At 28.8% G+C, this 14,727-nt stretch overlaps 1 protein-coding gene across 1 annotated transcript; it reads right to left on the bottom strand.

Moving 5' to 3' along the window:
• Positions 1–9,657: 9,657 nt before the first annotated feature.
• On the bottom strand, positions 9,658–11,247 carry LOC114379305 (probable carboxylesterase 15). The gene is made up of 2 exons (XM_028337945.1): positions 10,414–11,247; positions 9,658–10,194 (listed from the first exon to the last, which is right to left on the bottom strand). The coding sequence occupies exons 1-2, from the start codon at positions 11,082–11,084 to the stop codon at positions 9,882–9,884; spliced, it is 984 nt and encodes a 327-aa protein (XP_028193746.1). The 5' UTR covers positions 11,085–11,247; the 3' UTR covers positions 9,658–9,881.
• Positions 11,248–14,727: the final 3,480 nt, after the last annotated feature.

Below are 14,727 nucleotides of genomic sequence, written 5' to 3'. Positions count from 1 at the left end.
GCTTGTTCAGAAACGTGCATTTGTGTGCAATACATAATTCCCAGTACACCACAACAAAATGGTGTATCAGAAAGGCGTAATAGAACTTTAATGGATATGGTTAGGAGTATGTTAATCAATTAGACTTTACCCGTATCTTTGTGGATGTATGCCTTGAAAATTGCCATGTATTTGTAGAATAGGGTTCCTAGTAAGGCAGTTCCAAAGACATTTTTTGAACTGTGGACAAATAGGATACCTAGTATAAGGCACCTGCATGTTTAGGGTTGCCAGGCAGAAATAAGGATTTATAATCCACAAGAAAGAAAATTGGATGCAAGAACAATCAGTGTATATTTCATTGGTTATCCAGAAAAGTCAAAGGGGTATATGTTTTATTGTCCTAATCATAGTATGAGAATTTTCGAAACTGGAAATGCAAGGTTCATTGAAAACAGTGAAATCAGTAGGAGTACAGTTCCACGAGAAGTGGAAATTAAAGAAGTGAGAGTGCAAGTCATTTTAGCTTGGGCCTCTAGCAGTAAGGTGATTGCTCTTTTTAATTGTTGTTACAAAATTAATGAAGAGGAGCAACACAATAATGAACCTATTATGGAAGAACCACAAGAAGTAGCATTAAGGAGGTCTCAAAGAGAAAGAAGACCAACTATTTCGAATGACCATGTGGTATACTTACATGAAACAGAAACAAACTTAAGCATTAATGATAATGATCCAGTTTCGTTTTCACAAGCTATAAGTTGTGATAATTCTGAGAAGTGGTTAAATGCCATGAAAGAAGAGATAAATTCCATGGAACATAATGGTGTTAGGACCTTGTAGAATTACCAAAGGGTTGTAAGAGAGTTGGTTGTAAGTGGGTCTTCAAGACTAAACGTGACTCTCATGGCAACCTTGAACGTTACAAGGCTAGACTTGTTGCTAAGGAATTTACTCAGAAAGATGACATTGATTATAAAGAGACATTTTACTGGTCTCAAAATGATTCTTTCAGGATTATCATGGCATTAGTAGCCCATTATGACTTGGAGCTACATCAAATAGATGTGAAAACCGCCTTTCTGAATGGAGATTTAGAAGAGAATGTTTGTATGGACCAACCAATGGGGTTCTCAGTTGAAGGAAATGAACATATGGTGTGCATACTAAAGAAATCAATATACAATCTTAAAGCAAGCTTCCCGTCAATGGTATTTGAGGTTTAATGATACCATTATTTCCTTTAGATTTAAGGAAAATACTGTTTATCAGTGTATGTATCTGAAGGTCAGTGGGAGTAAGGTTATTTTCTAATTCTGTATATTGATGATATCTTGCTTGCAGCAAACGATCTTGGTCTTCTTCATGAGACTAAGAAATTTCTCTCTAGAAACTTTGAAGTGAAAGATATGGGTGAGGTAAGTTATGTGATAAGGATAGAAATATTCCATAATAGATCACAAGGATTGTTAGGCTTATATCAGAAAATATATATATCGATAAAGTGCTAGAGAGATTCAAGATGGAAAGGTGTTTAACATCGCCTATTCTAATTTAGAAATGAGACAGAGTTAGTCTCACACAATGTCCTAGAAATGATATGGAACGAAAATAAATGAAAGTAATTTTGTATGCATCAGTTGTTGTTGCATCTGAGAGCTGAATTTGCAGTATGTTTTGAGGCTACAATTCAGGCTAATTGGTTGCGGAACTTTATTTCAGGGCTTGGAATTGTCGACCGTATTGCTAGGCCGCTGAAAATGTATTGTGATAACTTCGCAGCAATATTTTTTGTAAGAACGACAAGTACTCTAAGGGTGCTAAGCATATGAAATTGAGGTACTTTGTCGTGAAGGAAGAAGTTCAGAAACAAAGAGTGTCAATAAAATAAATTAGCACAAACCTTATGATAGTTGACCCTTTGAATAAGGGATTATCGCCCAAGACATTATAGAACATGTTGAAAGTATGGACATTATTGTTATTGATGATCATTAAGTATAATTTATCTTATGCTTTTTAGTGACACTCTAAGCTCAATTATGATATGTTTCTGATTACCTGTTTTCTATGTTTGCATGCATGTTTGTATTAGAGTAATGTTAACAGGTTTTGTCTTGAATGAAGACATTATGTTGGACCAATTATGTACTCCTAACTAATGGTCATATTAAGGAGAAGACTAATTTGTAGTACATGGAAGGGACTATATCGATTAGATGATGTACAACCGCCATGACTCGAATTGGTTCCTATTCTTAATCATGAAATTATGATGAACCCAATGTACAGAATAATTTAGTCATTTTTAATGCGCATTATGTTAGTTAATCTATTTATTTATTTAGTCCATAATGTTTATTAATGTCACATGAGCCAAGTGGGAGAATGTAAGAATTAATGTCTCATGTGAGAGGCATGTGACTTATGTAGGAACTAATAAGTAAATAATTAACGATTAAGGGATAAATTGTAATCGGGCTTAATAGGAGAAGTTTCTAGAGCTAACTACTACTTGATGGGAGTAATGGTTATAAAAGGGGGTTAATACCCACTAACGTGAAATAAGGTCCCCTTCCTGACCAGAAAGTGTTTTTTCTCACCCATAGCCATCACGAACCGAGAGAGACAGAAAAGAAAGGCCTAAGGAAGTGAAATCTTATTTCTCTCATCTTTCAAGGAAATCAAAGTGCACCGGAGAGAAGTTCTTATGGAGAAAGGCACAAGTCTTCCTATGGAGAAAGGTACACATCATTATCTATTGTTGTTTATTGATTGTTTGTGAGAACCATAGATTTCAAGATCCTGTTGTTTCCTATCATTGATAGTCTAGGAAACTTTCTTAAGAATTTTTACAAATTTTTCAGTTTATACCGACTAACCTACAACTTTCAGTTAACTTTCTAAATTAATTTTTCACGTAAAAATGTGAAACATAACCTTATATTCATCATATATAGGAACATAGCATGTAAGGATGGGAGACAAGAACATAATATTCCTAAAATAATGAAAGATAAATGCAGTGAGGAATATATTTAATTTATAACTAATAGCCGAAAGGATAGAAAAGAATAATAGAACAATAAGTTCATCACAGATTTAGTTTATATTTATATCAATTACCAAAGAATACAAATGAACGTGAGTTAAATTTGAAGTCATAGAACTTGATATTCTCATTTCCAATTATTTGATAGAATTTCTACTGCCATATAAATGGAGCAAACCACTGCTTCATCCAAGTTAAAGCTCAAAAGACTACTATAACTAAAATTGATGTTTATGGTGTTATTTTAATAGTTCAAGCTAAACTAAAATCACTAGAGTACATATTGCTTATTGGAGTTCAAAACAAAATTAATCATTATCCTCGATGCATTTTGCAGCAAAAATAACAAAGAAGAATGCATCAACATCATGTAACATTTTCAAAATAAAAGTAGATGAATAAATGGAACCAAACTGAGACATTCTTTCCCAAAACAGAGTTTTTCTTCTTTGAAGAGAAGTTTTCAAAATAAAGTTTTGAAATACTCACAAAATATCCAACATGTAATACAATTGAAGAACGAAGATTTCTCCATTTGTAAACTTAAAGACAATATTTGTTACTTTTATGTGTTGTATTAGTGTCTTACACATAGGAAGAGACCAAGAGCACAAGAGGGTGGAAGGAGAGATGGTTCTCTCACAACACCAATGCTTTAAGAATGTTAGTTTTGAAGTAGGCTCAGAGAAATTACAGCATATATTAGTTTCGAAGGAAAAAGCTTTATTACAATTTCAGTTGAACACAGTTTTTGGGTAATGGCATAGATGCTTAGAATGTTATTTTTTGGCCATTGTCATCTCATCATTCATACCTAAAACCTACTACAGTAAACATGCATGTTGTAGCAGACCAGTAGTGTTTGAACTTTGAAGTCCTTCAAACTTTAATTCCCCCCAGATGTTTCTCTATGAATTATTTGACAACCAGCATCAACTTGTTTGATAGTTCCGAGTTGGGATCATTAGTGAAGAAACCATGTTGCTGTCCTTCAAATTCTACATACTCTACATCTTTACCCCACTCCTTAAGCCTCCTTGCACAATTCTCTGTCATGTCCTTAAACAAACTTCCTGCAGCCACCACTAAAATTGGGTCAAGTTTAGTTGCTTCAAGGCTCTTGCTATTTGGCCCAAACGGATTCACAAGAGGGTTATCAGTAGTTTCCCCAACGGGTAAACAAAGCCTGCAATACCTGTTCAATAAGGAAAAAAACATAAACTTTTCACTAGTTAGCAACAAAACAAATTTGTTCTATAGACACCAAATTTTGACATTATTGTTTTTAGAAATTACGTGTATTTTTTTTCTGTAAACAATTCTGTTTAAGTTAAATAGAATTATTGTAAACCTCAAAACTCTTTCTTCAATTAAGTAACATGGCTGCGTACGTGGAACTCACCGAAGACAACTAACTAAAATGCTAGTTGATGCACTAGTTCAGTGATAATTGACTTACATACCTTATCAATTAACATATTTATCACTATTATGAATTAGAATGCAAAATAATATATTAATATTTTTATAAAATTATTTATCCATCGTTTTTCGAAATTATTTTAACTAATACTCAGTTTTATAGTAACATGACGTTTAGAGACACATGTTACAATCATAATTAATTTATTCATCAATTAAAATTAATTTATAAACTTGGATAATTAAATTTTTTGAATGACTACATATTTTATATATTAGTTTATATTTTCATTATCAAAAAATAAAATTTTAAATATACATATTTTTTTCGAAGGCGAGCCCTGATGCAGCGGTAAAGTTGTGCCTTGGTGACTTGTTGGTCATGGGTCCGAATCCGGAAACAGTCTCTTTGCATATGCAAGGGTATAGCGAAGAGAGCCTCTGGGCAATAGGGTACGAAGTTTTTTATACATATTTTTTTCACAAGTAAATAATTAAATTTTAACTAATATATATGATTAAACACAGTTTATCTTCATTAAAAAAACATCATTCATCCATATCATATCGGTACTCAGAATAATTATAATAAAATTACATATCATGATTATAAGGAAATAGAAAGTAATTACAATTCAATTACAAATTAGGCAGTAATTTTGTTTAACTAAACTGATTAGTTTGCTTATTTACTAAAAATTTAAATCATCTAATCATCCTTAATGTAGGTCCAAAATTTTTGTTGCATATTATCCTTAATTTTATTCACTTTTATTAATATTTTTAAACAACAATATATGGAACATTAAGTTTTTATATGATTTTCATAAAAAATATTTTTTATCTTTCTTTTAATTTGAAACTCTTTTTAAAAAATTGTCTTTCTCTTATTTATTTAATCAATTAAATTTATTTTTCTAAACATCACAAATTAAAATTTTTCAATGGGTGCATATTTTATATATTAATTTATATTTTCATTATAAACAAACTAAAATTTCAAATATTTGTTTACAGAGAAATTTTAAATTCTTTTAGATTTATTATTTTCATATAGTATAAGTATTTGCAAATACTTGTAAATATAATTTTTCTAATAATATATAGTCATTCAATATCAAAAATATATTAAATATAGAAGATAATCCTTAACATTAATAAAAAATATAGAAAATATATTAAATAAAGCAATATAAAAAAATATAGAAAACATTAAATAAAAACAATATAAAAAATACAAAATATTAAATAAAACTTAAAAAAGAAAATATACATTAATTCATTAAATAATTAAAATAAATATTATTTATAATTTTTAAAAAAAATATTTAAAAAATGAAATCATAAAATAATTTATGATTTTAATAAAATAAAATTCATTACGACTTTAAAGTCATGTAAAAAAAATTTATGACAGTGGTAAGAATAAAAAAATGCAAAAGAAAAAAATTCTTATGACTTTAAAGTCATATTTAAAAAAAAAAATTGAAATCCCATATTTTTTTATGAGTTCAATAAAAAAAGTCATGATAAAATTTATGACTTAGTCATAAATTATTCTATGAGTTATCTATTTTTGGTATTAATTCAAATTTTACCCATTTAATAAATTTGAAAAAAAGATCCCTTTTGACGGTTTGCCCACAATCTTCCACTAGGTTGACCTCGGAATCCGATGTTTTAGACATCTTTTTCTTTTCCCTTGCATTACTGTTTTGTGTGAGGGAAAGTTGATAAAGAGAGAGAAAGAGGTTTATGAATGACGTTAGATAGAGGCATTGTCGTGAAGGAATTGTTACTGACTTACTATGGTTGGTTTGCAGACGTACGTGTTGGTATGCAAGATAGGCATGAAGTGTGCATGTCATTGTGGATGACTTCTATACGTTGTTTTCTGTGCCTCTAAAGTTGTGCCATTTTCTCGATGGTCACAGTATAATGGTAGTAGTATTCCTTTGATTTTGAAAGTCAGCAGTATTACCCAAGGATATTAGCATAAGTGGTTCCGCAATGAGTCTTTTAATTATAATGAATCAACTCAGTGACTATAAATTTTAATTATAATATAGAAGATAATTATAATTAAAAGTATCACTTTATCTTTCAAAATGAATCAACTCAGTGAAAAATAATTTGTTAGATGTCAAATAAAAAATCTCAAGTAGTTATGGTTAAACAAAAAATAACATTCTTTCTTGAATATTAAAGCTATCATTAATCAACTTTTTTTTTATGTTGATTTATATTCAATATTCAGATTTTTTTTTATTTACTTTAGATGACAACACACATACATGTTAATTTTGTGAGCTTGGACTTGAGTTTGATTAATTCTTGCATAATATACCGGGCCTGAACCTCAAGATTGTTTTGTGGCGTGACTGTCCAAAGCTCATGACTAAAGAGTAAAGAAGGTCAAAAAAGATAAAAGATTCAGACAACTATGGTGTGTGAGTAGGAAAAAAAATTATTTCCTTTTAGCGATAATCTTATCTTCTCGAATTTTTAAAAACTTTTTTTATTCTTTGATTTTAACTTTTTCAAGCATTAAAGATAAGAAAATTTTAATTTCTAAAAAAATAAATATTTATTAGCATCTAATATTTTATATTTGTATGTATTTATGAATACAAAAATATTTTATATGTAATAAAATATATTATTTTTAATGAAATTGTGTGTCAATTTTTTTTTATGAAATATATATTTATTATACAAGTACACATAGGGCCTTTATCTATTGTTTTGTAATAAACTCATAAATTGTTATGACTGGCCTTGATAATACATCCTTGAATTTATTATGTGAGTGAGTCTATCATGAATTAAACTCTCAATTGGTGTAGAAATGAAGAGTCTATATTCTCGTCTGATAGTTATAAAATTTTCATCACATTAAACAGTGTGTGTCACAACAGTTTTTGGTAAAATTAGGAAAATAATTTAATAATTTTCAATCATAAGATGTTTGTAAATTATGAGTTAATTGTTTTATTCGTTTTTCAAAAGGAATAAACTTAAAACTCATACCCTTTCTCTTGATGTAACCTCTTATACGCTATATTATTATTTGAAATTTAATTCATAATTTTGTAATTTTTAATCATTATTAAAGGTTTTTTTTTCATCCTAAAAATATATGAAATCATTATTTTTAGTCTTATTGTCAAGATACACTCGTTAACAACTTGCATTTTTAATGGAAGATCGTATGACTATCCACACCTACTACTATTAGCGGTATCATGTCAGTATGTAACACCTCTAAAAATTCTAAAATGAATGTTATTTGTCTACCTTAAGAAAATCATGGACCAAAAATAACGATTTCAGATTTTTGAGGGATGAAAATTTAAAATATATATATATATATATAAAATAGTAATTTCAAATTTCAAAAGATGAAAATAAAGAAAACTTTCTAGAGGGATTAAAATCAAAACTCTATCACTTTATAAGTCTAAATATAGGTGAAATGCGTTTGTTTCACGGATTAAAAGTTTATTATCAGGCATGTAACATAGGAATATTACATGTCTATATTTGTTACAAGTTGTAAAAAATTATTCATGGATATTGTTCATTCCAGGAATGTAATAACTTCCATTTTTATTATACTTTTTCACACTTTTATTCTCATTAAAAGGGACGAAAATGAGATATTCTCGTGAGGATGCTTTACGAATTAAAAGTTTATTTTTGAGAATATAAGCGCCAGAATGTAATATTTCGAGTACAAATCTCTGTAGTAGAGTTGTGCAATATTTGAAACAGTAGCTCCACTACTGATCAATATAAGTGTTAAATTATATATTTAGATCATACCAGATCAATTCTTTCTACTAACATCTATAATTATTCCATCAAGGTCCAACCAGTTCTGCAAATTGAAAGCGTGCAAGGTGTCTTTTAAAAAAAATATCATATTGTAGTTGCATATAACGCTAAAGATATTATTAATTTGGTATTCTTTTGTCATTTATATATATTTTCCACATGAATTTATTAACACTGCTAATAATAGGGGGGAAAAAGACAGCTAGCAAAATAATACAAAAAAACTTTGATGAAAGCAAGTCCAAAAAAAAAAAGAAGATCGTCGCAGTTAATGTCAATTCAAGCGAAGCTCAGTTGCAATACTTCTATCATTACACTTTTGCTTACATACTATTTTCTTTTTCTAAATAATGAATGAATACTATTATATGATATGTTAAATTATCTTATTTTTCAAGTTAGAACAACGTAAGATACTGCTAGTAAGAACATCAAAGACGGAGGAAGTGAAAATCATCATCTTGCGTTATATGCAACTATAATTTATGATACTTTTTTAAGAATAAACTTTGCACGCTTTCAATTTGAAGAATTAGTTGGAGTTGAGCCTTGACGTGGAATAATTATAGGTATTATAATGAATTGATCTGTGGTCAAATCTAGGGTTTAAGACTTATATTGAGCAGAAAGTAATTGAGTTATTGCTCCATAATTCTACTACAGCTAGCGGACTCTACCATAGTGGATCTGCACTCATAACATCTTCATGTTTGTTATAAAATTTTTAATTTTTTTCAATTGTTATTGATTTATGGAGATGTTATAACTTTTTTACTATCTTTTTCATATTTTTATTCAGGGATGAGAATGTGATATTTCCAAAATATGAAAAATTATTTTCTAATACAAATGTAACTTTCATTTTTTTTTACTTTTTTATTTAAATTATTTTAAATTTTAAAAAATAATCATGGGAATATTAAAATGTAATCAAATACGTTTTTAAATATACTTAGGAATAACCTTCCTAGTCATATAATTTCTGAAAATACAACCAAATAAGGGAAATTATTTCCTAAAATATCATTAATATCTTTTTTATGTATTTTTTATTTAAATTATTTTTGAATTTTAAAAGATATTTCCAGGAATATTAAAATATAACCAAATATATTTTTTTAAAATACCCAAGAATGATATTCTCATGTTATATTTTTGAAAATAAAATTCCTAGAAATAAAAAAAAATCCATGAAACAATCATTTTCTTAGAATTTTCCCACTAAACTTTAATTTATAATAGAGAATGTGATAGAAGGGATACCGATAGGAAGTGTGTTGCTCTATCAAGTCCTCTTTGATGAATTGTGTTTGCTAATCTGATTTTGGGTACTGCCTACTTGAAGTTTAGAATGCTAGCTTTGTAGCTGGCTCAGAGAAATTGCAGGATATATTATTAGCTTTGAAGGGCAAAGTTTTATTACAATTGTAATTTAACACATCTTTTGTGCAATGCATACTTGAGGCTTAGAAATGTTATTTTGTCCCTTTTCATCACTCGTACCTAAAACATTGTTGGAGTTACAAATGCAAGAGTAAAAGCTACTACAGTAAACATACATGTTGTAGTAGACTAGTTGTGTTGAAGCCCTTCAAACTTTCCCGAAATGCTTCTCTATGAATTGTTTGATGATCAGCATCAACTTGTTTGATGGTTCCGAGTTGGGATCAATAGTGAAGAAACCATGTTGTTGTCCTTCAAATTCTACATACTCTATATCTTTACCCCACTCCTTAAGCCTCCTTGCATAATCCTCTGCCCTGTCTTTAAGCAAATCACTTCCCCCAGCAACTACTAAAATTGGGTCGAAATTAATTGCTTCAAGGCTCTCGCTATAAGGGCCAAACGGATTCACAACAGGGTGATCAGTAGTTTCCCCAACAGGTACAGAAAGCCTCCAAAACCTATTCAATCATTAACAACACATGCACCTTTCACTAATTAGCAACAAAACAAAATTGTTCTATGCATACCAAAATTTTGACACTATATTTTTATGTTCGTTGACTAATTTACTTACCTTATTAATAATACTTGAATCATTGGAAATTAGTGAAAAAATAATGCAAAAATAATAATCCACATACACACAGAAATATGGTGTAAAATTCCAATTTACTAACCTATCAATAAGTTCTAAATTGAGAAAAGCATCTTTTGGGCCTTCAGCTTCTAACTTAGTTCGGATAGTTCCACCAAAGAAAGGAGCCAATAGAACATAACCTTTGACCCGAACCGGAGTCAACTCAGGCGACCCAAACCCAAGCCGAGCCGCCAAGTGGTGAGCTATGTTTCCTCCGGCCGAGTCACCCGAAATGAAGACCCGGCTAAAATCAGCCACATAGCTCAACCATGGGTCCGGCTCATTGCTCAAGGCTTGAGTTTGAAGCCACTTAACAGCCAATAAGCTATCCTCAATTGCACTGGGGAGCCGGTTCTCGGGGGCAAGCCGATAATCTGGGGCAATGACTACGGCTCGAAGCCGAGAAGTAAGCTGAAAACAATAGTTTTGACAGTTAGGCCAAGTGCGCGAGCCGATGCAAAAGCCGCCACCGTGAAAGTAGAAGAAAACAGGAAGCTTGGAGCCGGTTGAGTCGGCTGGCTTATAGAGCCGAAGCTGAAGATCATGGGCAGGGGCAAAAACGACATCTTTCCACAAAACAGAGGCGTCGTCGATTACAGGTACATTGAAGCTTGGGCGTGAAGAGCGTATTATGGAGCCGTCGCTATAAACATGAAGAACGCTACGACAATCTTCCACCACTGTGGCTTTGGAATCCGATGTTTCAGACATGTTTTTTTCTTCCCTTACACACTGTTTAATTTTTTTTTCTGTGAGGGAAATTAAAGTTGGGAATATAAAGAGATAAAAAGAGGTTAATGAATGACGATAGATGAGTGCATTTTCGTGAAGGAATTGTTATGTGAATAGCGTTTTCTCGTTGTGCTTGCTTTGTAGACTCGTTTGTTTTGTTTGCCATGCGAAGTGTGTATGTCATCGTGGATTATTTCTATAAGTTGTTTTGTGCGGCTCTTTAGTCTTTAGTTGTGCCATTATCTCCATGGACACCATAGTGCTTAATTCACTTTTATATCAACCATAGATTTTTTAATGGTGCTTTGTAATGTGGGTTTAGACTTTATTTTTTTTGTTACTTATATACAAGACATTTTGGATATCAATCATATAGACTAATAAAATTAATTAATTCAATTAATTTTACTGAATTTTAGAAGAAAAAATAATATTATTAATGTATCAATTATATTTTTATTAATAATTATTAACTTGTTATAAACTAATGAAAAAAATTAAATGCTTAATGAGAATTTAAAAATACATTATAAATAGGGTTGTCAATTTCTTTTATAATAAGGATCAGAGAAAGAGAAACTAATATTCAGTTAAAAATGTTAAAATTTAACAAAACTTACAATAATTCAACCTGTAATATAATAAGGTCTGACTCTGAGGATTGTTCGGATGGGCACCGCACCGGGCAACATAATTAAAGGGGCCCAAAATTAAAGTGACGAAGCAAATAAACTTTTCAATTCTTTAGGAAATAATTTAATCTTATTGATTTTTTTTAAGTTTTTCAATTATTAATTTCAACTTTCTAAACATCAAAGTTAACAAAATTTTAATTTCCTCCATAAAATTAAACGTCTTTTTGCATATAATAAAATGTATTATTTTGATGAAGTTACATAACTATTTTTTTGTAACATATTTATATTTTAAGCTTAAATATAATATTCATTTACCCATTTTTCTTAATATGTAATTTTTGTTCTTCTATTTTAAGATAGAGGTTTTTGGTCCCCCCCATTATTTTAGGCCTACGTTTCATTTTTATTTTATATTTTAGTTCAATTGAATCATAAACTTAACATATTTATTTAAGTTATCATAAAAAATGATTTAATTAATTAAAATAAAAAAAATGTAGGAAAAATTGAAAATATAACTAAAATTTTAGATTTTCTAAAATAGGAAAAACAAATGTGTCTATTTCAAAATAGAAAAATCAAAATTATATTTAAACCTATATTTTACAATGGACTTAAATATGGTTTTTAACCTTCAAAATTGGTTCATTGTTGTATTTTGTCTTCTAAATTTAAATTGTAACTTTATTGCCTCAGTTTTAAAAAAATTCTTTTTATTCTGTCCTGATTAATTTTTTATGGTTTGGATATACCATTTATAATAAAAAAAACCATCGTAAGGGGGTCTAAAAAATAATTTTTTAATTAAGAAACTAAAATAAAAAATCTAGAGAACCAAAAATAACAATACCCTAAACTTAAAAGACTAAAAATATATTTAAACACTTACAACACTTGTTTATAAATGACTCCTATATATTATGTCTGGACACCGCTCTGAATATAATGAACTCAAATTTGACCGTTAACTATATCTACGTCTCACAAAAAAGTATTCTAAAGGAGCAAAACCTACAAGACAACAAAAAAATAAAAAAAATACACCTGTACAAAACAAATGAGACGTCCATTCTTATAAAACCATATAGTACATATTAAAAAAATTACAAGTTGCATTTTTTTAGAGCTCGTGATAATTCAATTCTTACTGTTTTTTTTTTCAATTCCATTTTCTTGTCGCCCTTTTTCATTTCTTAATTTTTATACCATTTTCATAGTAAAATAATACAAAGAGCCTTTTTTTTCTAACAAAACAAAGTCAAGTGCATGTAGTATGGTACTAACATCAGGGACGTGCATGGACCTTCCCCTCTTCCCCAAGACATTTTATATTAATAGAAAAAATGAATAAGAAAAATAGAATGTTGAATTAATGTTTGCTAATTAATATATTTTTGGTAGTGAATCCTATTTTTAGTTGTAAACATAAATTAATCATAAATATTGTTGTGAAACTTATTATTATTAAAATTTAAATATTTAAATAATTGTCTAAAAAAAATTGATCCTCTTTTACACATTGTTGGATAATATCCATTAATCTGAGTACGTTCAATAAGATATCAATTATCAAGTGTTGGACGTTGGGCTTATAGAGGCCAATAATCTTGGGTTTTCTTCTCTTGAGCCTGGGACGTTGCTTCAAGTGCCTTTGATGCTTGGTCCAATTACAACTGTTTTGTTTTCAGTTTCTATAAAATCAATGAAAACCGTATAAAAAGTAATATTTATATATAGAATAAATTTACAAAACAAAATTTATACTAATTCCTACCTAATATTTCAAGATTTCTATCTTTTTATAATTTTTTCTTGTAAATTCATTAATTATAAACTTATCATACGACATAGTAATTTTTTATAATTATTTTCTTCTAAATTCGTTAAATACAAATTTATCATACTACATGGTAACCAGACATGCCACCATCTCCAAATTGTTTCCTTCTGTTTACATGTAAGGACATTAGTTCATTTAATTGCGTACGTTAGCAAGGTTATTAAAGAAAATTTATAAGAATAAAAAACATAACAATTTTTTTTAATGGACAAAAACTGAGTATTGACTACTTTGGGAGAAGCAACAACACATTTTATCCTTACATTTTTTTTTACTGTTAAGAACATGTGACGTTTTATGTTTTATCTGAAAAATTAAATTATATTTTTATTTCTATAAATTTGAGTTACTTTTGATTTTGATTCCTCAATTAGAAATGTTTTTTTAATTCCTTAAATTCATATAATGTTATTTTAGTTTTTGGAGTGAATTTAAGGACTAAATTTTTTTAAGTCCTCCAAAATAAAGTTGAAGAAATAAAAAATATTTCATGAATTTGAATTACTAAAAAGAATAAATGTTTAATTGGGGAAACTAAAATATTCATGCATCAAAATTGAGAGACTAAAAACATGATTATGCCTTATATCAAGGAATGACAACCGGATGGATCAAACACCGGTAGAGGTCACCCACTACTCTTCTTTTTTGATAAATATTGGTCTCGTTACCCATACAACTACTCATCAAGTGAATATTTATGGATTTTTTTATTACACACGGATATCCACAAATATTCGTGGATATTAAAAAAAACTTATTTTTTAAAACAAAAAATTTTATTGCAATTTTCATTTATTTTAATACTTTCTTTTAAAAAATAATTTTAATAGTTGTAACTAAAATTATTCAAATATTATACACAATTACAAATTTTCATAGATAATTCTAATAAATAAATAAATTTTTTGTGAGCACCAAATAAAATTATCTGAAAATTACTCTATAAAGTATAAACTCAAACAAAATTAGTCCAAATAAAATTATAATACTCCAAAATATAAATACAAATAAAAAATATAAAAAAATATTTAAGTATTAAAATATTAACAGATTATAATACTTACGGGTAAGAGTACCATATCCATCCTGTTAGCAAATGAGTAATAAAAATATTTGTATTTATTATTTGTGGGTACCCATT

The sequence above is a fragment of the Glycine soja genome, chromosome 12 (assembly GCF_004193775.1).
Source record: "Glycine soja cultivar W05 chromosome 12, ASM419377v2, whole genome shotgun sequence".
NCBI lineage: Eukaryota > Viridiplantae > Streptophyta > Magnoliopsida > Fabales > Fabaceae > Glycine > Glycine soja.
Note: the sequence above shows the minus strand (reverse complement) of the source record. Positions and strands in the feature narration are given on the sequence as shown.

Coding starts and splice junctions, on each gene's coding strand:
- LOC114379305 (XM_028337945.1), bottom strand. CDS start 11,084: ATGTCTGAAACATCGGATTCCAAAGCCACAGTGGTGGAAGATTGTCGT. Junction 10,195..10,413: donor AATTTAGAACTTATTGATAG/GTTAGTAAATTG, acceptor ATGATTGAATAG/GTTTTGGAGGCTTTCTGTAC.